The sequence below is a fragment of the Oenanthe melanoleuca genome, chromosome 17 (genome assembly GCF_029582105.1).
Source record: "Oenanthe melanoleuca isolate GR-GAL-2019-014 chromosome 17, OMel1.0, whole genome shotgun sequence".
Taxonomy (NCBI): domain Eukaryota; kingdom Metazoa; phylum Chordata; class Aves; order Passeriformes; family Muscicapidae; genus Oenanthe; species Oenanthe melanoleuca.
The window spans coordinates 2,982,414-3,006,182 of NC_079350.1; the positions used below are offsets into that span (position 1 = coordinate 2,982,414).

General features: G+C 53.3%; 1 protein-coding gene across 2 annotated transcripts in view; it reads right to left on the reverse strand.

The window, feature by feature from the left end:
* Positions 1-4,024: 4,024 nt before the first annotated feature.
* The window catches only part of NOTCH1 (notch receptor 1), a 45,177-nt gene continuing 25,432 nt past the window's right edge, over positions 4,025-23,769 (reverse strand). Inside the window, exons 11-34 of one of the 2 annotated variants that reach the window (XM_056505029.1) lie at positions 21,868-22,101; positions 20,816-20,926; positions 19,047-19,239; positions 18,715-18,860; positions 18,087-18,200; positions 17,102-17,221; positions 16,696-16,848; positions 16,101-16,329; positions 15,779-15,980; positions 15,521-15,674; positions 15,127-15,311; positions 14,803-14,935; positions 14,238-14,357; positions 14,018-14,130; positions 13,009-13,580; positions 11,901-12,329; positions 10,959-11,107; positions 10,120-10,336; positions 9,701-9,791; positions 9,353-9,518; positions 8,382-8,677; positions 7,994-8,141; positions 7,785-7,882; positions 4,025-7,278 (exon numbers count right to left, since the gene is read on the reverse strand). In XM_056505029.1, coding sequence (XP_056361004.1) covers positions 5,833-7,278; positions 7,785-7,882; positions 7,994-8,141; positions 8,382-8,677; positions 9,353-9,518; positions 9,701-9,791; positions 10,120-10,336; positions 10,959-11,107; positions 11,901-12,329; positions 13,009-13,580; positions 14,018-14,130; positions 14,238-14,357; positions 14,803-14,935; positions 15,127-15,311; positions 15,521-15,674; positions 15,779-15,980; positions 16,101-16,329; positions 16,696-16,848; positions 17,102-17,221; positions 18,087-18,200; positions 18,715-18,860; positions 19,047-19,239; positions 20,816-20,926; positions 21,868-22,101 — 5,819 coding nt within the window. In that variant the 3' untranslated portion in view covers positions 4,025-5,832. Of the gene's footprint in view, positions 7,279-7,784; positions 7,883-7,993; positions 8,142-8,381; positions 8,678-9,352; positions 9,519-9,700; positions 9,792-10,119; positions 10,337-10,958; positions 11,108-11,900; positions 12,330-13,008; positions 13,581-14,017; positions 14,131-14,237; positions 14,496-14,802; positions 14,936-15,126; positions 15,312-15,520; positions 15,675-15,778; positions 15,981-16,100; positions 16,330-16,695; positions 16,849-17,101; positions 17,222-18,086; positions 18,201-18,714; positions 18,861-19,046; positions 19,240-20,815; positions 20,927-21,867; positions 22,102-23,769 lie in introns of both variants that reach the window. The other variant, XM_056505028.1, reaches the window with a different exon arrangement.

Consider the following 23,769-nt stretch of genomic DNA (forward strand, 5'->3'; position numbering starts at 1 on the left):
TGAGCGGCCGCGGACTCGCCCCTCGGCCCGGGAGCGGTGGAGCGCGGCCCGGTGCGGGTTCCGAGCGGCTGCCGGTGCCCTGGGCTGCCCGGTGCGGCTGCAGTGGCGCGGGCGGCCGCCAGGGCGGGACAGAGCTCCGCGGCTCCGGTGCCGGTGCCGGTCCCGGGGGAGCGCGGCGGGGCCGGGGCTCCCCGGGGCTGCTGGAACGGAGAAATCGTGTTTGGAGACACGGGCAATGAGATTCTGCCTCACGGAGCCAAGCTGCAGAGCGAGGTCCTGTCCTGCACGTCCGTAGGGGTTTAATTAGGGAAGGCATGTTAATTAGGGAAGGCTGCGGTGCACGTGTCCAAAAAATCAGAATCAGACACGAATCCTGTAAGGATTTTAAGGCTGAAAAAGCTTTCTAAAGATCACCGAGTACCATGTTCACCACTAAACCTTCCAAGTCCACATCTGGGTACCCTTTTGGACACTCCAGAGATGACGATCCCAGCACTGTTCCAAGACTTAACCACCCTTTCTGCGAATAAATTTTCATAAATACCCAAACGAAGCCTCCCCTGGCACAACCCGAGGCTGTTTCCTCCCACCCTGACCCTTGGTGCTTGGAGCGCAGCACTGTGTCCATCCTCCTGTCAGGGAGATGTCCCTGCCCATGGACATGATGATTTTTTTTTTTTTTTTTATGATTTTTAAGATCCCTTCCAACCCACACCAGTCTGTGACTCCATGAAAACAACCCTTTGGGAATCTAAAGCACAGAAGCAGCACAAAACATTCCCTCCTCATCCTCCTTTTCCCAGGCTGAGCCCCACCAGCTCCTCCTGGTTCTCCAGACCCTTCATCATCCCTGTGAGTCGCACCCCTATTTATCTTTTTAGGGGGGTGAACCCCTGTTCCAGCGCCTGAAAGAATGTCTGTCATCCGTGCTGATACACCCAAGAACAAGCCTTGGAGAGGAAAACACGACGACCTAAACAAACATCTTAATCAAGGGTCGTTATCAGTGCGAGAGCTGTTCCTGCACGCTGGATCATTAAAGCAAGGGAATATCCTCAAAGCCCGGGCCAGGCAGGGGAAGCAGCACTTTGATGCTGCTGTGGGAACCAGAGGCAGCACTGTGATTTTTGAGTGCCTTTCATCTCCCTCTTTTGTAGGAACATTCTTATAAACCAGCTTGTCAAATACAATTTCCCTGCGCAGGCATGAGTTGCAGATAAAGCCCTGGTTCTCCCTTGGTATTTCCCCCCAACAGGTGTAATCTGAGGAAACATGGTTTTAATTAGCCCGATTGGCTTTTTTGTGTGCTAAATACCATCAATAGCTCACATGTGTGTCTATAGTTAGATATTTATGTTACATATTTAACCCCCTTATACAGGAGTACACAGTGCAAACACCAACAATGGGATCTCACCTTTGCTGTTCTCCTGATAAATTTGTGATTATAAAGAATTGCCACATTAAAGCATTCAATCCCTTTTTAACCTGAAGTTTTTCTGGCTGGTTTGCTGTACTCAGCAGTAGTTCTGGATTTGAGTGACTCATTGTAAATGAAAACCTTTGCCAATGAGGACAGCGTGTGTCCTTCTTCCCTGCTTCACAGAATCCCTGAATGGTTTGGAAAGAACCTTAAAAATCATCAAATTCCACCCCATGCCATGGGCAAGGACACCTTCCACTACCCCAGGCTGCTCCAAGTCAAATCCAGCCTGGTCTTGGACACTTCCAGGGATCCAGGGGCAGCCACAGCTTCTCTGTTCCTCAGCTCACCTGGGATACAACACAAAGGATTCTGACCATTTTCTGGTAATTTATTCAATCTTCAGGTTGTACACAACCAGAAACACAAACTTGCCCCACGAGCTTGCTATGAAAAGGATCATTCTTTGAGTTTAGAAACATGGAAAATGCTAAAGGAAGGTATCTCTATCCCTTACCTGCATTCTGCACCGTGTTGGCCGACTGGACAATCTGTTTTATTTATTTACTCATTCAGTTGCTGTGATTACTCAGACTACCCCAGCCACATTAACCCCTGTGTGATTTGAGCAAGGCTAAACCCGAGATGAATTTGGCTCCTTTTGTACATTCTTCAGGGGCTGGTTTCAGCTGCAGCAACAATTCCTCAATCAGGGCTGGAGCAGCTGCAAGCAACTTTGTGAGCAAACACCAACAGCCTGGAGGGAGAAGCAAGACAAAGTAGCAGTTTCTAAATGTCCCATCTAATTGAGCAGGAATAATGAAAACAAAGAATGAAAAAAAAAAAAAAAAAAAAAGCCCTCCAGCATGTAAACAAATATTTCAGGTGCAGGGATTCCTCAGAGCACCAGCATACCTGCCATAGCAATAGCCAGTGCTAATCTTGTTTTACTCCAGCACTCCTGAACTCTTCCCTCAGTGTGGGATTTATTTTAGTATTTCTCAGCCTTTTTCACCTGGAGTGCTGGGAGGCAAATTATTGTTTTACTTAATTCAGTATATAGCATACTGCAATAGACAGCTGTGCTTGCCATGATCCAGTCACTCCTCAGCATCTTCTGGTGCTGGGGGAGCTTGAAATCAGCTCCCAAAAATCTTTACCCACACGAGGTGGTGAAGAGGATCTTGTGGTGGGACAGCGTGGGTTGGTTGGTGTGGGAAGAAGCCTTAAGCGTGAAAAGAGGTTTTGAAACTGGAGCCATTTCTCTTATTTCTCATTTAAATTTGCCTCGATCCCGGCTGGATCTGTGACACTACAATCATCTCATGTACCCACAAGTTCTTGGTCACCAGATGCCTTCATAAATCTAAGTCATTTGGGGCCAAACACTTAAAACTTCAATTTTTTGCATCCTTATTCCTCTACTACTTAAAAACCTCAACTGACTTCCAGTTTGAATTACCTCGTGGACAATTAATTAGTAGCTATCCACTTGCTTCTTTCCATGGTATTTAGCCCCCTCTTTCCTCATCCTGCCCCTCTGACCATCCCCCATGGAAAATCCCACACTTTGCAGCCTCTCTTATTAAACAAGCCACATGTGCTGCCTCTTGCAATGTCTCATTGTTTTCCATGTCCCCATAACCCCCTTTTTTCACTCATTTCAGGCCAAATTCTGCCTTGCCCATGAGTGACTTGCTTTTACACTGGACCAGGCAGGGGAGGACCCTTGTGATGCCTCCTCATTTTGGGTTTGTTCTCTGTTAAAATGCCCCTTTCCAAGGGAGTTTGATGTTCCCTTAGCTGCAGTGTCACCTGCCTGACCTCTGAGGGAGCATGGCACTGCTGTGGGTGGCACATAAAATGCCACTGTCACAGCACCAGCTGCTGACCAGGTGTACAGCAGGTGTCTGGTGGCCCTGGATCAGTCTGGGGCTGGATATGTGCACACACAGACCCTCTCCCTCCCCAGCCACCGAGTGGAAAATACCAGCATTCCAGGCTTATGTGATTTGGGAGGAGGTCAATGCCTCTGCTATTTATATCCAGTTATTTGGGGACTTTGCAGCTGCATTTGCACTGCAGAGTCCCTGTGGGGTAGAAAAAGAATTAAATTAAATCAAATTAAATTACCTTAAAAATCTTGAGCACAGCAAGGACAGCAAACATTTCTGGGTGGTGTTTGTGCCCACAGTGGCACAAGTCAAACTGTCCCTCTAGTGCTGTTCCTGTTTATTTTTGGAGATGCATGAGGGACATTCTTTAAAATAATTTTTCCATGTTTCCCCTTTTAGATCTTGACCTGATGGTCTGTTTACCCACAGCAGGTAAAAGCTTCCTGAGCAGAGCCCCTCCTACCTTGCTCAGGTCTCTCAAGTCAGTGAGAGTTAAGCAGAAAAGAAATTTTCATTATCCAAAACAAGATGTTGAGTAAGCTCCAGCCCTCTGTGCAAGGAAAACAGCAGGTGTCAAATCCAGAATTCAACTGACCCATAACAAAAACACCAAGTTGCAGTTTTAGTAAAATCTAGATGCCCAGAAGCATCATTTATTGCAAATCAGTTAACCAAAAAAAAATACATCATTTTTGCAAACTACAACTTTGCATGTAGATAACTTTATTACAGAAGATATCTTTTCTTAAACTACACTCTAGTTTATAAAACATAGGAAGATTCAACACCACGTGATGTTTTTATCACTCATATTAGGCGTGTCACAATAACAATGGTCTGAAATGTTAACTAAGATGAGTGCTCAGCAAGGCACTGTGCCTTGAGAAATATCCATTTTATTTGGTGTTCTAATAGGAAGGAATGAGGAAAAGGAACCCTTTTCTTAGGTTTTCTTGATTAACTGCTCTCTATCTGCCTGTCCCATACACGTTATCTAGTCTTAGGGTGTCTGCTTGCTTTTGCACCCGAGTGAGTGATATTCCAACACCTCTATAAGGTGATATATTTATGATATATTTAAGACTTGCTCATTTAGATTTTTGAAACAAAATCCACCTTTTCTTGATTACAAAAAAAAAACCAAACAAAAAAAAAACAAACCAAAACAAACCCCCATATTTACAAACATTAAATCTGCCACAGGCTTATACTATATTTTACATGATACACAGAAAGAGTGCACATCAATATTAAAAAAAAGATGCATCACTCCAGGCTAACGTCACAGAACAAAATGTCAACGTTTCACAGCACAGCTGTGCTGGCCCCTCACCCTCCAGTTTGGCCAGTCCAGCCTCCCACCAAAACCAGCAGCACATCCCACTGGGCACCCAGTGAGGGCTCTGCCAGAGGAGCTGGGGCGGTGGCAGTGTGATAATGCTTTGTAATCTCACTCAGGGTGTCTGCACTGCCAGACACACCTTCTGCTAAAAAAAATAGGCAGGCCCATCCTTAAAATAAGGATGTGGTTTACAAAGTTTATATTGGCATTTATTTCTTAAAACAGTTACTCAAAGGCAAACATCAAAACAAAACAAAAAAAGAATCAGTAAAGATATTCAAAGTAAAATTAAGTCTCTTTTGTGTATATACTCCATAGTTATGGGCTTGCTCTCTTGGAAGTTTGGCAAATACATTTCTTTTTGATGGGGGACAGTATTCATGTTTTATAGGTTTTTTTTTTTTTAGCTTACAAACTGTTCTTATAGGTCTATAATCCTGATTTTTCTCCTTTTTTTTTTTAAGATCATAAAAATCATTTAAATATATATTTTTTTAGATATATATATAAAAACAAGAGAGAACAAAAATTTCTATTATCAAGGCAAATGTACAACTATATAATACTGAAATTTAAACAAAGATTCATGACTGGTACCATAAAATGTCCTCTCATATAATTGTAAAGGAAACATTTTAAAGTACGTTTAAAAAAATTTGTCCATACTTAATTTTTTTCCCCTTAAGGAGTGGTACTTTTAGTCAATTTTTCCTTCCCCTCTTCTTTCTCACCTCTCTTTCCGAGTTGAAAGAGAATAAAAATAAATTAATGGCATTTCAGAATCACAAATCGTTGCTTATAGCTTTACATAAACATTTCCTCTCAAATCAAATACAATGAACCCCCCCAAACAAAAGAGAACATCCTATAAAAACCTAATTTGTTGATTTCTCGAAACACAACTGGTGTCCCACATTGAGTTCTTAACAATAGAACATATAAATAAAAAGGCAGTGTTCTCATGTAAAATAAAAAGTACATAAATAAATACTAAAAAAAAAAGGAATTAATTAGTCTTTTTCTTTTCTTTTTTTTTTCCTTTTTTATAAAAACATCTTTAAAAAAGGATCCTTTAATAAAAGCATCCGACGTCCTTTTAAAAAAAAAAGATCTCCCTCAAGCATCTGGCTCTCAGTGAGAGTCTCTAAAACAACTTTTTAAATTTTTTTTTTTTACTTGAAGGCCTCGGGGATGTGTCCCATCTGTGACTGCATACTCGTGGGAGGGCTGGAGATGCCCTCGGACCAGTCGGACACGTTGGAGTGAGGAGAGGAGCTGGACCACTGGTCCGGCGACTCGGGCGACGGCGTCAGGAAAGGGTGGTCGGGCACCTGCAGCTGGTGGCTGGGGGTGTTGTCCAAGGGGGAGGAATAACTGTGCTGGGAAGGTGGGGTCAGGAACTGCGTGCTGGTCATGGGCTGGGCGAGGGAGGAGGGCAGGGAGGTGGGCAGCAGCTGGGAATCCTGCGGCAGGATGGTGTGCACGGCCATGGCGCCGCCGCTCACCGGCTGCAGCTCGGGCTGGCTCAGCTCCGTACCGAGGAAATTCTGCCCCATCCCGTTGGAGCCGGGGTTGTGGTGCTGCTGCGGCGGCTGCGGCGGCGGCTGCTGCTGCGGCGGGGGCTGCAGGTTTTGCTGCTGCTGCTGCTGCTGCTGCATCTGCTGGAGCTGCTGGCTCGGCATCAGGTGGGGCTGCGACGCCAGCCGCGTGCTGGGCATGGCCTGGTAGCTCATCATCTGCGACAGGCTGCTGCTGGGCAGCCCGTTGTGCAGCGAGCCCAGCATGCCGTGCTGCAGGTTTTGGGGCTGCTGGTGCGCCCCGGGCTGCAGGTTGCCTCTCAGGGGGTTGTACTGGCCCTGCACCATGCCGTTCTGCAGCCGGCTGAGCCAGTCACACTGCCCGTTCAGCCCGGCCCCGCTGCCCACCGAGAAGCTCATGGGGGCGCTGCTCATCGCCGTGCTGGGGCTGGACACCGGCAGGTGGGACAGGCGCGGCGGCACCGAGTCGAAGCCCATCCTGCTGGAGCTGCCCATGGCCATATCCTGCTTGCCCGCCATGTTGAGGTGGTTGATGCTCAGGTGGGCGTCGGGCATGCCTGGCAGGTGGTTCAGAGGCATGGATGGGGACTGCTGGAACGGAGAGGTCATCAGCGGGGGCGAGGCCACGTCCGACAGGTACCCGTGCGGCGACTCCAGGGAGTCCACTGGCGACAGCACCCCGGAGCTGTCCAGCAGACACCCTTTTCCATCCTGCGACTTTTTCCTGCGGGCTTTGAGATCTTTGCCATCCTTGCCATTGCAGCTCAGCCCCTTGGTGCTCGGCTTCCTGGCCTTCTTGCCCTGCACGGCGGGTTTGAGGTTGCCGATGTAGCTGCTGGGGGAGCAGAGCGGGGGGGACAGGGTGGGTGCCCCCAGGGGCCCGTTGTGCAGCGTGGGGCTGCGCACCAGGTTGTACTCGTCCAGCAGCCGCACGATGTCGTGGTGCATGCGCTCCTGGGCGATGTCCCGCGGCAGCCGGTCCATGTGGTCCGTGATGTCCCGGTTGGCAAAATGGTCCAGCAGGACCTTGGCGGTTTCATAGCTGCCTTCTCTGGCTGCCAGGAACAGTGGGGTCTCCTCCTGGAAAGCCAGCAAGGTTTGGTTAGGGGTTGAGTTCACAGATTCTCCTGGCTAGCGCTGCCCTGAGCTGCACACCCATGTTGCTGGGAGGCAGAGATGCTCTGCTATCATCTCTGGTGAGGGCTTGCTTCTTCTTTTTCCCACCCTGCTGAGCCTTGTACTGATCTCAAACCAGGATGCCTATGAGTGAGGCATGTCCTTGTACTCATATCAAACCAGGAACCCTATAAGTGAGGCATGTCCTTGTACTCATATCAAACCAGGAAGCCTCTGAGTGAGCCAGAACGCGCTGGAGGTGGCCACAAAGACACTGCATAGTTCCTCAACATCACCCCTACAATCAAATCCTACAGCGCTCCTTTGAGCTAAATCCAACAACTTCATTCACAGCAGAACAATCAAGTCAGAGTCTCAGTGCCAGACATTTGTATTTCAGCCAGAAATTACTCTTTAACAGACTCTCCAAATGGTTCTTCCCTTGCATGTATCAGCCTAGGAGATCCTACCTTATTATTCTGCATGTCCTTATTGGCACCATTCTTCAGGAGGACCATTGCAGCTTCCACATTATTCACAGCAGCTGCCCAGTGCAGGGCTGACTTGCCTGGAGAGGAAAACCATGAAATACAACACACATTAGGGAGTGCTGAGATGGACAGCAAGCAGCTCTTTTGTCCCATGTCTGGGTGAGCTGGTGTTTTAGCTGCCTCAGTACCTAAATCATCCACGGCGTTGACGTCAGCGTGGCAGTTGATGAGGTCATCCAGCATCCCCTCCACAGCCAAACGAGCAGCCAGGATCAGGGGAGTGGTCCCGTCATGCATTCGGGCATCCAGGTCTGTTGCCCTGTTCCTAATCAGGATCTGCCACAAGAAGGGCCAAAGCAGAGGGAACACACACATTAGGAGGGGCAGGCAGCAAGGCACCGCAGGTACCCAGCTCTCAGGACCTGCAGTGCCCTTCCCAAAGGCTCATATCTCCAGGGCTGCTTCATTCCTTACAACCCTCACCCCGCACCTTACCAAGGCGAGCAGGACAAGACTCCTCCCACAGCACCACTTCCCCAAAAAAACCCCAAAACTCCACGCCAAAGCATGGATTACCTGGAAAACCCCTTGTGCATCGGCCGAGACGGCGGCGTGGAGGGGCGTCCGGCCCATGTTGTCCTGGATGTTGGCATCGGCGCTGGCCTCCAGCAGGCGCTTGGCCGCGTCCGAGCGCGAGTACCTGGCGGCCAGGTGCAGCGCCGTCTCGCCCGTGCGGTCCGTCTGGTTGTGCAGGCTGGCGCCCTGGTAGATGAAGTCCGAGATGACGGCCGGAGCATCGTCCTCCTCCTCGCTGTTGCCGGTCTCCAGCCCTCCCCCGCTGCACGAGGCGATCATGAGGGGGGTGAAGCCATCTGAAAAAGCAAAGGGGGGGAATAAAAAAGGCTTTTTACCCTCTGTAATGCAGGAGGCTCAGCCAAACGCTCTGCCTGCCATAGATGCTTATTCTCCTGGGTGCGCCAAGGCTGAGTTCCTGACTAGTTCTGAACATCAAACACGAATATCCTTCCTCTGATATGGATCTGAAATTCCTTAGTGGTATCTCACTACTCGCTGCTTTCCCTGTTTCATCTGCTCCACGTAAAGTGCAGTTTGTACAGAAGGCTGCTCAAAGCAAATAGAGTATGGCAAATACCTTCATTATTTCAGAGGACAATTTCACAGACGTGGGGAAGGCCAAGTGTTTGTAAGAATTTAAAAAGATATTAACCATTGTTAAAAACCTTAAAGGAAGACTGTGAAATGTACAGTTGGGTGGGAGGAGAGGAATATAGGAGCAGTAGAGAGATAACCTGGGTGATTTAATAGGTACTTCTGCAATTTCCATCACAGTCACTGAACAAAAGAGCTCTCATGGAAAGCAGAATGTGACAGGGTCTCTCTCTAAATCACACACAACAGCAACCCTGTGGTGCAGAGCTTGTAGCAGTGACTCTGCAGCAGCAAGGGACAGGGAGGGCTGTGGGGCTGCTGCTGTGCAGGGGCTGAGGGAGGGTTGACATGAGTGCAGAAGCTCAAGAGGTCCTTACCTGGCCCTCTGACGTTGACATCCATGCAGTCAGCATCGATTTCCCCCTGTGGAGGGGTCGGGGCCATGGAGGAAATGCGCAGGTCAGCGGCGTCCAGGTGCTGCTGTGTCCACTGCCTGTGATCCGTCTGGTCATCCGTGTCCGGCAGCATCGCCTGCTCCTCAAACTGAGGGCAACAGCAGGGAATGAGCTCCCAGAAAAGCACCCTGGGCTGAGCTCCAGCCTGGGAGCCTGCTTGTCACCAAGGAGCTGAGAGCAGCAATAGGGGACCATGAGAATCCCTCTGCTCCTTCTGTGACAAACCAGGAGCCACTGCCTGCAGCACAGGGAATGTGGCAGAGGGCTTACCCTGAACTTCTTGGTGTCCAAGGTCTCCTCATCACCCCACTCATTCTGGTTGTCATCCATCAGCGTGCCGTCCGAAGCCTTTTTGAGGGGTCTTCAAAAATAAAACCACACAGAAAAGTTATCTCCTCTGCAGGAACCGTTTGTGATGTTTGCCCGTGCACAGGCACAAACTGAAAGAAGAATCAACCGATTTCCAGGAGGTTCCCCTCAAGCTGCATTTCATTTTTTAACCAAGTGCAAAAAGATTGCAGAGGATGAACCAGACAGAACACTGCTTTCTTCCCCATGCAGAACTTTAAGACCCCTGATTCTCCTCCCTGCCACACCACAATGACACACTAGAGAACAAAACTCCGATGGGCTCTTCTGAGAGAGAAGAAGAAGGGCGAGAACAAGGGGTTAGCAAGCAAACTACTCACTTCAGTCCGACAGAGTCCTCCCCGAGGGGCTCCCGTCGCTTCTTCTTGCTCGACTCTGTCACTTTGAAGCCCTCAGGGAACCAAAGCTGCCCATGCTCCCTGCGGCGCTTGCGAGACACCAGCACCCCCAGCCCGATGAAGGCGAGCAAGACCAGCGCAGCCCCCACCACGTACATAGGATACAGCTGGGAGTTCTTCGTGGGCTCGGCTGTTTCACCTGCAAAACAGTGGGGCACAAAGAGATGCTGAGAACATTAAGCTGCATAGCAAACCAGAGTGGAAATGAAGGAAAATTTGTTAATAGAGGTACCTAAGACTGATCTAAATCAGCCCCCCCCCCCCCACCCCTCCCCAAAATAAGGTCATTTTATACGCTATTAATCAGAATTGCAAACTATCGGCAAATTCTCGGCTGCACAAGGCAGCCTGCACCAGGAGACAGCTTCACTTTTTTCTTCTTTAAGGAAAAGGATTAGCAAACTTCAAATCACTGCGCTTGCATTGAGCTGTTAAGACAAAAGGATTTAGGGGGGATTTTCAAGATACAAACTTCAACTCCTTGCATGTCACTGATTGATTGGAGCTGCTTGGGTTTTCTTTTTCTTTTCTTTTTTTAATAACTTTTAGAGTGATAATGATTTTGAAATAAAACCTGGAATAAGCAAAAATAATAAAGTGGGCTTGCAATTTTTTTAAAGAAAAGACTTAAAAGGAAAAAAAAAATTGTAGTTTTAATAACCAGACTGTGCTCAAATGCAGCCAACTGACAGGTAACTAAACTCGGGGAAGGCTGGAAAGTTTTGGCTGTTTCTCCTCCCTGGCTGAGCAGCTATACTTACTTTTGACAGCTTCTATTTTGTAGGGTATGTTCAGGTTGCCAAGGGAGGCCAAGGCTCCCAGGAATGCTGCCACATCAGTGGCACTCTGGAAGCACTGGGAGGATGACTGGATGCACTGGCGGTTATCAATTTCCAAGTAGACGATGGATCTGTGAGAGAGAGGAGTCAATAAGGAACAGGGAGTGATGACCACACTGAGGACATGGGTGAGCCCCATCTCCCTTCCCTCTTTAACCCCCATCAGTGGGAATTAGAAGGTGGGAACCCATCTCCTTGCTTCCCAAAGCCTGCAGCTCACACTCATGGTCTGTTGGATTTGCCTCGGTGAATGCTGTAAAATCCATCTCTTTATCCACAGGAATGGAAGGGAGTCTCTGCTTCACAATGTTTTAAACACACTGTACTACAGACACTACAGTATCTTAAATTATGCTGTTTGGGAGCCTTCAGATCTTCTCACATCAGTTTCACTGCTCTAACTCCTTTGCTTTCAGGGGTTTTTGATTGAGTCCATGGAGAGGGAGCAGGTTAGATGTGTATGTTTACACCAAAGATCTCCAAACACAGATTGCAGTAATTGAGTTTTACAACAAAGCTCTAGAAAGCATTTCCCAGGGAGAAAATGAGGCTTAACTTAATGACTTCCTGAAGTCAGACAGTCGGTCAGGCCAACCTCTGCTTCCAGGTCCCACCCAGCCCAGCCCCGGCTCCCAACAATGCACAGGACTCCTTCAATCGTGAGAGTCAGTGCAGCATTGTACAGGGATTCCTGAATGATCACTCCATTTTCCCACATGAGAGCAAAATCCGGTTTCTGTTCACACAGAAAGCAACATCTAAATACAATTATCTGGCCTACATCCTTCCCTTCCTAGCGTGTTACTATTATCAACACAGAAAACACACTCTGAGTGCTGCTCAGAGAAAATGGAGCCCTCTTACCCTCTGATGTCCATCTGGTCGAGCTCCCTCTTCTGCCTCCTGCCAGCCCTGGAGTAGAGGCTGCTCTTCACTTTGTTGATGACAGCACTGGGCATATCAGACCAGTCCTCTGTGGACCTTTTGATGTAATGTTTTTTCAGCTCCTCCTCATTGCCATAGTATGGGAAGATCATGTACTCCCCCTTGGCGTTCTTCTTGAAGACCACGTTGGTGTGCAGCACACGGCTCAGCTCCCGCAGGAAGTTGAAGGAGTTGTTCTTCAGGTTCTCGGGGGTGATGAGGACCACCACCACCAGTGTGCCATCTGCCAGCTTCTCTGGCATGTTGTTGGCACAGTCCAGACCATCCCACTCGCACTCAAAATTGTTGCAGCCCTGGTCGCAGTGACCATCCGAGAAGTGATCTTTGCAGTACTGGTCATACAGAGGGCTGGGTGGAGGAAGAAGCAAGGCAGAAGAAAGAATTAGACCAAGTACTGCAAGTAACACCTATCTGCTCTTTGTTATAAATATTCTTCACCCTGACAGACACTAAACCAGTTTACACAGAAAGCAGCTGTTTCACGCAGCACTGTGAAGCATTCACCACTGCAGGTGAGAGAGAGTAACTGTTAAATTATAAAAGAAAAAGGGAGAAATTACTGTGACTCAGAGAAAGAATGGGGACACAGAATAGTTACTAAGACCACAGTTGGTCCAGGAATCTGGGACTAAGTTCTTGCTGTTGCCAAAGACAATGTTTGGGAAATGCTTGGATGTTAACATCATCATGTTTCCTGGCTGCTCTTCCATATGGGGTCTCCCTGCCTTGAAACAGACTGTGTTACTGCTGTGAGAGGGAGAATTCACTTCTGTGGAAGGATACAAGCAAGGACAGGGAAGCCATCTGCAATGAGTCAAACCCAGAGAGTTTCCAAGTGGATGTCAACTCAGAAGGACCACAGGGAGATGTGAATGCTTGAGCTGCAGCCCCACAGGCAGCAGAAAAAAATGCTGGGAGTGAACAGCAGGCTTGAGTCTAGAAGTTATACCAGAAACAACCAGAAGATTGTCACCAGAGATGGTGACCCTCATGGGCTTTAAAACAAGGTCTTAAAGAAGCCACTTACTTGCACTGCCCCTCGTACTTCTGGCAGTCAAACCCATCGTAGAGGCAGCCAGCGTTGTTGCACTGAGAGTCACACTTGCCATCATTGAAATACTTCCAGCACTGCAGGGACTGGGAGCAGTTCTTCCAGGGGTCGTTGAAGTTGAGGGAGCAGTCGCCGCCGTCCCAGCCGCAGGCGTGGTTGTTGCACTTCCCGTCGCAGATCTTGTTGCCGGCGAACCCGGCGCACACGGCGATCTCGCACTTCTCCTCGATCTTGGGGGGGATGATGTCCTGCCCCACGCCGCCCTGGAAGTCGAAGTCCAGGATGTGGCAGTTGAGGCCGTTGAAGTTGGCGGGGCAGTTGCAGCGGTAGAAGGGGGAGGCGTCGCTGAAGAACTCGCAGGTGCCGCCGTTGTAGCAGGGGTTGGAGGTGCAGGGGCTGCTGGCCGGGTACTGGCACTCGGGGCCCGTGAAGGCCGGCGTGCACATGCACTTGGAGCTCTTGTGGATGGAGATGCAGGTGCCTCCGTTCAGGCAGTGCAGGTTCCCACAGGTGCGGGAGTCGTTCTCGCAGGTGGCACCCACGAATCCCTGGGGAAGGCACGGCAAGGAGGGAGTCAGAGCCACTGAGGCTGGGCTACAAGCAGCATTAACACACGTGTGTTCTGGGAAACTAAAACTCACCCTCTAAACATGGTGATGGGCAAGAATAATCTTGAATGTAAAGCTTGTTAGAGCGTCCCCTCAAAGTGAGGGGAGCTCCTCTCCACAGCTGCCTGTCTCACTTGGTGTGGTGCAAATAGCATTCAACCTATTCTACCTTCAGACCTGAGCCACCTTCTCCTTAACTCGATTCCAGCATCCTTGCAAGCATGGAGAGTGCACATTTATGGATGCACCCACAGCAAAGCATCCTCCCATCCATGCCTATCCCAGCTGGGGAAGCCCCAGGGGCTACACTGGCCTCTTGACCACCCTTCCTGCCCACACAGCATTCCCTGCTCAGAGCTGGAGAGGTGGGCACCTACCGGGGGGCACTTGCAGATGAAGCCACGGCCGGTGTTGCTGGCAACAGCACAGGTTCCCCCATTCCTGCAGGGTTTGCCTTTGCAGCCGTCCACCACGGTGTCACAGCGCCGGCCTGCGAGGGAGAGGAGCGTGTGAGGAGCGGATGCAGGTGTGCAGGGGTGCCTGGGGGGGCTGGGGCTGCAGGCTGGGCCCTGGGAGCAGAGAGGCTGCAGTGCTCACCTGCATAGCCAGGTCTGCACTCGCATTTGTAGTCGTTGACCCGCTGCACGCAGTTCTGGGTGCCGCGGGCGTCGCAGGGGTTGGACAGGCACTCGTTGACATCTCCCTCGCAGCGCTCCCCTACAAAGCCAGGGGGGCAGATGCAGCTGTAGCCACCTACCCGATCCTTGCACTTGCCATTGTTAAAGCACTTGGGCCCCAGGGTGACAGGATCAAAGAAAGGGCTGCAGTCATCCACATTGATCTCACAGTGCACCCCTAGAGAGAGGGGGGAACAACCCACACAGCTCATCAAACAGTATCGGGGGGCCCGCTGCTCCCTTGTGTGAGCCTGTCCTGCCAAGGGGCTGAGCCTGACCACGTCAGTGGCAGCCTGAGCCACCTCTTGGGCAGCAGGGACATGGCAGCACGTGGCCAAGGCCGCGTGGCCTTGATGGCTAAGCCCACAAGCAAACACAAACCTCACCCGCTGCGTTTGCTGCTGCCAGCCTGAGCAGCTAATGAGCAGAATCCAAGGATATCTGCACTCAGCCCACTAATGCCCCAGCCCGGGGAATTAATTTACCTTGAGTTCCTCTGGGGCAGGAGCATTTGTAGGTATTGATGAGATCGATGCAGGTTCCTCCATTCTGGCATGGGTGGGACAAGCATTCATTGATCTCCTCTGAGCAGTTAACTCCATGATAACCAGCCACACACTGCAAGGAGGAAAGAGGGGAACTGTCAGAGAGGTTCCTCCCACTCCCACATGGCTCTAGGAGCATAGTCAGCACCCCATTCTCCAACTTGGTAATGGGGCATCATGCAAAGGGCAGCACTTTGCACCTTGGGCAGCAGAAAGACAGTAACTGAGGTTTTCCCTGGGAATTCCTGCTCCCCAGGCACCCACCTCGCAGGAGTAGCCTCCCAGGTAGTCTGTGCAGGTGGCTCCATTCTGGCAGGGGTTGGGGGAGCACTCATCCACCTGCTCCTCGCAGTAGCTGCCGGTGTAGCCGGCTTGGCAGCGGCAGAAATGAGTGTTGCCAGTGTCAACACAGAGCCCTGAGTTCCTGCAGAGATGTGCTACGTCGATACCTGTCAGGGAGAGCAGGGCGAGATGCAGGGACCTTGGTGACACCCACACACCACAGGGCCATGTCCTGGCCACCACACATCCCACAGGGAACCACAGCCTCGGGGGTGCATGGCTACAGCAATCCTGTGCCAAAGATCCCCACCAAGAGAACTGGCCACATCCCTGCCCAGCACAGGGGATACCTGGGGACCCCACCCTGTACACATACCTTGCTGCTTAGCAGCCACCTCGCAGGACACGCTGGGGACATCGCAGTAGAGCCCTGTCCAGCCACTGTTGCACTCACAGTGGTACAGGTTGCTGGTCTGCCAGCACTTGCCCCCGTTCTTGCAGGGCGAGGAGTCACACCAACGCACCAGGTTCTGGGGGAGCAGAGCAAGAGGTGAGGGTGAGGAGTGAGGAGTGGAGACTGCAGTGAGCCCCAGACCCCCACAGTAACCCCCACATCCACCCAAGCTCTGTGTACCTGGCAGTTGAGCCCGGTGTATCCCTGGGGACAGGTGCACTTGTACGTGCCATAGCTGTCCTGACACGTGCCCCCGTTCAGGCACGGCTTGGAGTCACACTCATTGATGTTGTGCTCGCAGTAGCTGCCCGTGAAGCCGGGCAGGCACACACAGGTGAAGGTGTTGATGCCATCCACGCACGTCCCACCGTTGAAGCAGGAGCTGGTGACACAGACATCACACCCCAGTGAGTCACTGCTGGTTGTGCCCCACACCAAAGGCTCCACACACCACCCCAGGGCTCTGGGGCAGCACAGCCCGTCCCAGCTGGCAGCTCTGTACCTCTCTGTACAGTCAGGGGTGTTGTTCTCGCAGTGGATGCCGCTGAAGCCCGAGGGGCAGGTGCAGGTGTAGCTGTTGACACAGTCGGTGCAGTTGGCCCCGTTCTTGCAGGGGTTGCTGGCACACTCATTGATGTCCTCCTCACACTTGGGCCCGCGGAAACCAGCCAGGCACTCGCAGAAGAACGTGCCAATGCCATCGGAGCAGGAGCCACCGTTGTGGCACGGGTCTGGAGAGGAGGGACGTGCGTGTGACAATGTGATGGGTCCAGCCGGGGTGCAGCAGCCCCACAGCACTGTCCCCACACACATTCCCTGGCCACGTGGAGGAATGGGACTGAGCAGAAACCAGAACAACCCCACCAGGAGACTGGGCACAAGAAGAACCCCTGGCACACACTGTCCCCCAGCCTCCTTCCTCCTGCTCCCATCTGGCCTTGGACTGACACAGCCCAACAGGGACATGCGAGAGGTGGCCCAAAAGCCAAGCAGGGCTCGCAGCACAGCCCAGGGCTGGTCCATGCATGGGGAGGAGACTCCCAGCCCAGGAAGGGCTGTGAGGCCCAGGCTGGGCTGGGTGCAGCCCCTGCTCTTACTGGGCTTGCAGTCGTCGATGTCGGTGTCGCAGTTGCGGCCGGAGAAGCCGCTCCGGCAGGCGCAGCGGTAGCTCCCGTTGGTGTTCTGGCACGTGGCCCCGTTCCTGCAGGGGCTCTTCACACACTCATTGATGTCAATCTCACAGGTCTGACCTGGGGACGGAGCAGGACAGGCACTGTGTGGGCTGGGGGTGCTGGTGGAAGCTCCCCAGGGGGACAATGACATCCTGGGCGCTGCTCACACCAGGGCAGAAGCCAAGGGATGCAGGCAGTGGTTGTGTCCCATCCACCCAGCTGAGCCATGGGGCAGGTCAGGACCCTCCCCAAGGCCTGGCTCCCTCCCCTTGAGCCTTTCCCTCCCTGAGGGGAGCAGGAGTTCTAACCCCCAAAAGGGCCACGTCCATACCTTGCCAGCCAGGGGGGCAACTGCAGGAGAAGCTCTTGTAGTCCTCTGACTCCTGGCACTCGCCACCGTTCTTGCAGGGGCTGCCAGCACAGGGGGCCAGCACGTCCTCACAGGTGGCTCCTGCACAGGCACAAGCACTCAGTGACACCCTCCAAAATGACAGGTGGCCCAAGACTCTATCCCTGTCCCCTGCCCTGGGCTGCTGCCAGTGTGGGGAAGGCTCTGAACTTCCCCAGCACCCCAGGGCAGCACAGCTGAGCCTGCCTCCTCCATTCCAGGTCACCCATGACCCTGAACCCCTACAAACTTTTAAGCCCTGGCTATCTGGGCTGCATGACAGCACTGCACACTTCCTTTGGCAGGGAAGTGCTGCTCGGGGTGTCTTTTCCCCCTTGCACTCCCTCTCCGCTTCCCTCTCCGCTGCTTTTCCTGTTTACATCCAGCCAAGGGACATGTTCCCTCCAAACCCTTATCTTCCTTGTCAGCCAATATCTCCTGAACTGGCCTTTGCTATTTTCCAGAGCCTTCCCCTCCCTGCCTGCCCGGTCCCCGTCCCCCCCAGGGGTTTCCATGGCCACTGGTGAGGGCAGGAAACAGCTCACGGCTTCCTGCAATTGTGCAGGGCTGCGCAAACAGGAATTGGCTCAGCAGAATCCCCCGGCCCTCGGCCTCGGCTCGCCCTGTCCAGCACAGGCACCGTGGCTGGGGAGCATGGGGTGTGAGTGGGGCAGCCCCTGGCTGCTGCTGCCCCCAGCCACCGCCCTGATGCCCTCCAGCAGCAGGAGGAAGAGGAGGAAGGGAGGAAGCTGTGGCTGGCAGCTCCCCAGATTTCCTCCAGAGGTGGAGCCGTGGCTGTGGGCAGCCCCTGGGCAGGGCAGGTTGAGAGAAGCCTTCATGCTCAGTGCCAGCTCACTGGGACCAGTCTGGGGCCACACACGAAGCAGGAACTGCACAGAGCTGTGGTGGGACCTGGGTGCCCCCTCACCTGTGTAGGGCAGGAGGCAGTTGCAGGTGTAGCCAGCAACATCATCGATGCACGTGCCCTGGTTCAGGCAGGGGTTGGAAGCACATTCGTTGATGTTGGTCTGGCAGTTGGGGCCTGTGTTAAGAAAAACAGACAAGTGGCTGTGATGGAGGTGTGCTGGTGGCAGGGGGCTGAGGGTACAGTGGGGACACGGTGACAATGACAACAGCCCACCCACTGCCCTGGGAAAGCCTCCTGTGCTCAGCTCCAGCCCTGAGCTCTACTGAAGGTCTCCAGGATGGCTGCACTGCCACAGCTCCCAGCCACACCTGGGGCTCCACTGTCCCCAGAATGAAGCCCCCAGCCCACCCATGAGAACACCCACCCACAGCTTCCACCCAGGCCTCAGTGTGGGGGGAACACAGCAGCAGCCCTGGCTGCACCCTTAGGATCATGGAATCACAGACTTGTTAATGCTGGAAAAGCCCTGTAAGCTCATTGAGCCCAACCACTAACCCAGCATCACTGTGTTCCACATCCCTTTTGAACACTTCCAATCATGGTGACTCCACCACTTCCCTCAGCAGCTTATTCCACCATTTCCATGAAGAAATTTTTCAGAATATCCCATTTACCCCCCCCCACTTACCACTGAAGCCCTCCCTGCAGGTGCAGATGTAGCCACTGGTCATGTCCTTGCAGGTGCCACCGTTCATGCAGGGATTGGACTCACACTCGTTGTTGTTAATGTCACAGTTGGTCCCACTCCAGCCAGGGTCACAGTCACACTTGTAGCTTTGGGGGAAAATTGGGGCATAAAGAGCTGGTCCATCCTGGCCCTCTAGGCTGCACCAGCCATCATTTATCCAGGGAAATATCCCAGAGCATGGACAAGCACCAACTCAGGGTACAGATCCTTGCCCTCCTCTAACCCTGACTTTGTTGAGGACCCTGCACCCCCAGCAGCCCCCTGCAGCCTACCCATTCAATCCATCGTGGCATTTCCCATGGATGCAGGGGTTGCTGTTGCACTCATTCACTTCAGACAGGCACTTGGGGTCGTGGAAGCCCTCGGGGCACAGGCAGGTGAAGCCATTGATGCCATCCTTGCAGGTGCCCCCGTTGTGGCAGGGGCTGCTGGCACACTCATCAATGTTGATGTTGCACATGCGCCCTGGGAAAGGGGGAGCAAGGAACAGTTACCCCATAAACATGAACATGGTGTGGGGAATGCATCCCACAGGCAGCTCCCCCTCCAGCCACCCAGGGAATGCCTGCTGGAGGCTGGGATCTCTCTGAGCACACAGGGAATGCCTGCTGGAGGCTGGGATCTCCCAAGACACAGGGAATGCCTGCTCCAGGCTGGGATCTCTCCCAGGCCACAGGGAATGCCTGCTGCAGGCTGGGATCTCTCTGAGCACACAGGGAATGCCTGCTGCAGGCTGGGATCTCCCAGGACACAGGGAATACCTGCTGCAGGCTGGGATCTCTCTGAGCACACAGGGAATGCCTGCTGCAGGCTGGGATCCAGGGAATGCCTGCTGCAGGCTGGGATCTCTCTGAGCATACAGGGAATGCCTGCTGCAGGCTGGGATCTCTCCCAGGACACAGGGAATGCCTGCTGCAGGCTGGGATCTCTCCCAGGACACAGGGAATGCCTGCTGCAGGCTGGGATCTCTCTGAGCACACAGGGAATGCCTGCTGCAGGCTGGGATCTCTCCCAGGGCACAGGGAATGCCTGCTCCAGGCTGGGATCTCTCTCAGGGCACAGGGAATGCCTGCTGGAGGCTAGGATCTCCCAGGACACAGGGAATGCCTGCTGCAGGCTGGGATCTCTGTGAGGACACAGGGAATGCCTGCTGCAGGCTGGGATCTCTCCCAGGACACAGGGAATGCCTGCTGCAGGCTGGGATCTCTCCCCCAGGACACAAGGAATGCCTGCTGCAGGCTGCACAGGGAATGCCTGCTGCAGGCTGGGATCTCTCTCAGGACACAGGGAATGCCTGCTGGAAGCTGGGATCCAGGGAATGCCTGCTGCAGGCTGGGATCTCTCTGAGCACACAGGGAATGCCTGCTGCAGGCTGGGATCTCTCTGAGCACACAGGGAATGCCTGCTGGAGGCTGGGATCTCTGTGAGGACACGGGGAATGCCTGCTGGAGGCTGGGATCTCTCTCAGGACACAGGGAATGCCTGCTGCAGGCTGGGATCTCAGGACACAATATGCTGGCTGCAGAGGAGTGGGCTGCCTTGCAGGCAGGGTGACTTCACACCCTGCATTGCCTGCCTTCATTAAATGTGACTGAGTGGGGAGAGGCCGTGCCCTGGGCTGCCTCAGTCCAGGAGGGAACACCAGGGGAGGAGGTTTCAGCCTGTAACCCTACCTGACAAAGCCAGGCTTTATCTCAGCTCCCGCGGGCCCAGGACAAGGGGCTGTGCGAGTGGGGAGAGGTGGGGGCTGCTGCCATCAAAGCCCTCCACCATTTCCAGCAGCCATCAAACAAACCAGTCTGACAAGGCAGCAACCTGATACCCATGGGAGTGGGCGCAGCAGGAGTCGAATTCGCAGCACCAGACACCCCTTTGATTTCGGGCTGAGCCGGGGTCACCCTCCTGAACAAACAGCAGCGCTGGAGGGTGTAAAACCTCCTCCAAGCAGAGTGGCAGCATCCCCCCTCCTCATGCACCCTTGTCCTGGCTCTGTGAGGCACCAGCAGCTGCAGGTCCCCAGGGTGGGAGGCCCTGCTCTCACCTGTGTACCCTGGCTCGCAGGTGCACTCGTAGCCATTGATCTTGTCGATGCACTTGCCGTAGTCACAGGGATTGCTGGCACAGTCGTCCAGGTTGATCTCACAGTTGGGACCTTGGAGGAAAAATGGGTTGTTAGGGGGTCTCCAAGAGGAGAGGGGTGTCATTAGGAAATCCTCAGCCCTGTCAAAGGAATAAAACAAAGCCTGCTGGCACCAGCTGCCAGCACTGCCCCACAACAAAGCACCTCTGCCGTGGGCAGATCCCAGCTGGGGTGGGGCTCCTGCCAGAGCTGGGCACAAACCAGGAGAACTCACCCTCACCAGGCTGCCCCAGCACCAGGGCTGCTGCTGCTGGTGGCCCAGAATTCCAGGAGTTTTTTGGCCATTTTTCAGGTAATTTTGAGTATTTGGGGCCATATTAACTTGCATTTCCTCCAGATATTTTGCCTGCCCATTTTCCCTGTTTTTTCCTCAGAAATCCCTGGAATCTCACTGGATTTTGAGGCCCTCTTTTGTTTTTTTTAGTGCAGATTTTAGGACTTTTTCTGGCCATTTTTTGTGCAATTTCTGGGGGATTTTTGCATTTCTTAGTGGGAATTTTTGGGCATTTTTCTGGGTTTTAATGCTGTATTTTTCCTGAATTTTTCCTGATGCTTTTCCCAGCAATCCTTGGGATTTTTGTAGAGTTTAGGTGTTTTTGTACAGATTACAGGAGTTTTTGGGCCATTTTTTGCACCATTTTAGGGGATTTTAGGCCATTTTAAGTCGCATTTCCTCCTGAAATTTTGCCCACCCATTTTTACAGTTTTTTCCTTAGAAATCCCTGGAAACTTACTGGGTTTTGGTGCCATTTTTGTTTTTTTTTTAGTTCAGGTGCTGGCAGTTTTTCTGTCAAGTTTTTCTGCAACTTCTGGGGGATTTTTGTGTTTCTCAGTGTAAATTTTAAAGGATTTTTCCTGGATTTTTGCAGATGTTTTTCCCAACCTGCCCCAGGGTGAGGATGGGAGCGGGATGCTGCACAGGCACTGCCAGCCCAGGGGTGCCCCCTGCTCACCCGTGGTCCCTTTGAGGCAGATGCAGTTGTAGGCGTTGTTCCTGTCCTGGCAGGTCCCCCCGTTCTTGCAGGGCTGGCTCTGGCACTCGTTGATGTTGATGTCACAGCGGTGGCCCGTGTAGCCAGGCTGGCAGAGGCAGGTGAAGGAGGCAATGCTGTCCTTGCAGGTCCCGTAGTGGCACGGGTCAGGGTCACACTCATCGATGTCAACCTCGCAGTGAGCGCCCGTGAAACCTGGCAGCAGAGAGGGGACACGGGGTGAGGGTGGGGGACATGGGGTGGGGGATATGGGGCAGGGATGGGGGACATGGGGTGGGGGATATGGGGTGGGGGACATGGGATGGGGGATACGGAGTAAGGATGGGGGACATGGGATAGGAGATATGGGGTAGGGATGGGTGACACGGGATGGGGGACAAGGGGTAGGGATGGGTGACATGGGATGGGGGACAAGGGGTAGGGATGGGGGATATGGGATGGGGGATATGGGATGGGGGTGGGGGACATGGGATGGGGGATATGGGGTAGGGATGGGGGGCCAGTCTGGGGGACATGGGGTGGAGATGGGGGACATGGGGTGAGAGGGGGACACAGGATGGGGGATATGGGGTGAGGATGTGGGACATGGGATGGGGGACATAGGGTGGAGATGGGGGACATGGCATGGGAGATATGGGGTGAGGATGGGGGACACGGGATGGGGACACAGGGTGGGGGACATGGGATGGGGATGGGGGACATGGGGATGGGGGACATGGGGATGGAGAAGAGGGACACAGGATGGTGGACACAGCGTAGGGATGGGGGATATGGGGTGGGGATGGGGGACACATGGTGTGGGGATGGGGGATATGGGGTGGGGGACATGGGGTGGGGATGGGGGACACAGGATGGGGGATATGGGGTGAGGATGGGAGACACAGTGTGGGGATGGGGGATATGGGTGGGGGACATGGGGTGGGGATGGGGGACACAGGATGGGGGACACAGCGTGGTGATGGGGGATATGGGGTGAGGATGTGGGATATGGGGTGAGGATGTGGGATATGGGGTGAGGATGGGGGACACTCCTTCCCACCCTGTCCAGGTATGAGGCAGTGCACCGGGGTGGCTTTACTGCCCCACCACGAGCTGTGGGACCCCCAGGAGCGGGGTGCAGGCAGGGAGCACCCCGATGTGCCGGCGGTGGGGCTGCTCAGACCCCAGCCCGGGGCTTTGTCCCGGGGTGCACAATGACCTGCATTAAAGCCTCCCTGGCTGCGGAGCGGGGCCCCGCGGCTCGTCCCGGAGCGCACGGGGGGGCTGCAGCAAGCACCCCCGAATAATCACCCCCCCAGCAGCTCCTATTCTCCTGGCCGGCTCCCTCCCCGCCGGGTTTGGGGGTGGAGAGCCGAGGACAAAGTACAGCTTTGACTAGACCCCGCCAAGCCCACATAGCAGCTTTTCATCGGGGCTTGGCATTAGCAAGACACTAATTAGAGGCCATTCAGCTGGAAGATTTCTGGCGGGAGCTGCTCCACAAAAGAGCCACTGTTTGCCACCAGGGCTCAAGTCATCATTTTGTGCAACTGCTCCTTGGGTTTCGGCCGGCCAGCCCCCGCGGCCCTGCACCTTGCATCCCCATAGAAGCAGCTTTATTCCTTCCTTCCTGCCGTCCCCCTCGCTGCCGGTGGGACGGCGGCTGCGGGGCCACACCCAAGGAGTGCCAGGCTCCAGACACCTGGCTCCGGGGCCAGCAGGCTCCAGAGCTCCACTTGCTCTGCCAACACCAGGGAAAGGGACATCCTGCCCCACAGGATCAGCAGGGACTGATCCCACTGATGGATGGTTTGGGGACACCTGCCGCAGCAGGTGCTTGGAGAGGCGGGCACTGAATGGTTTGTGGATGTGGTTTTATGGCAC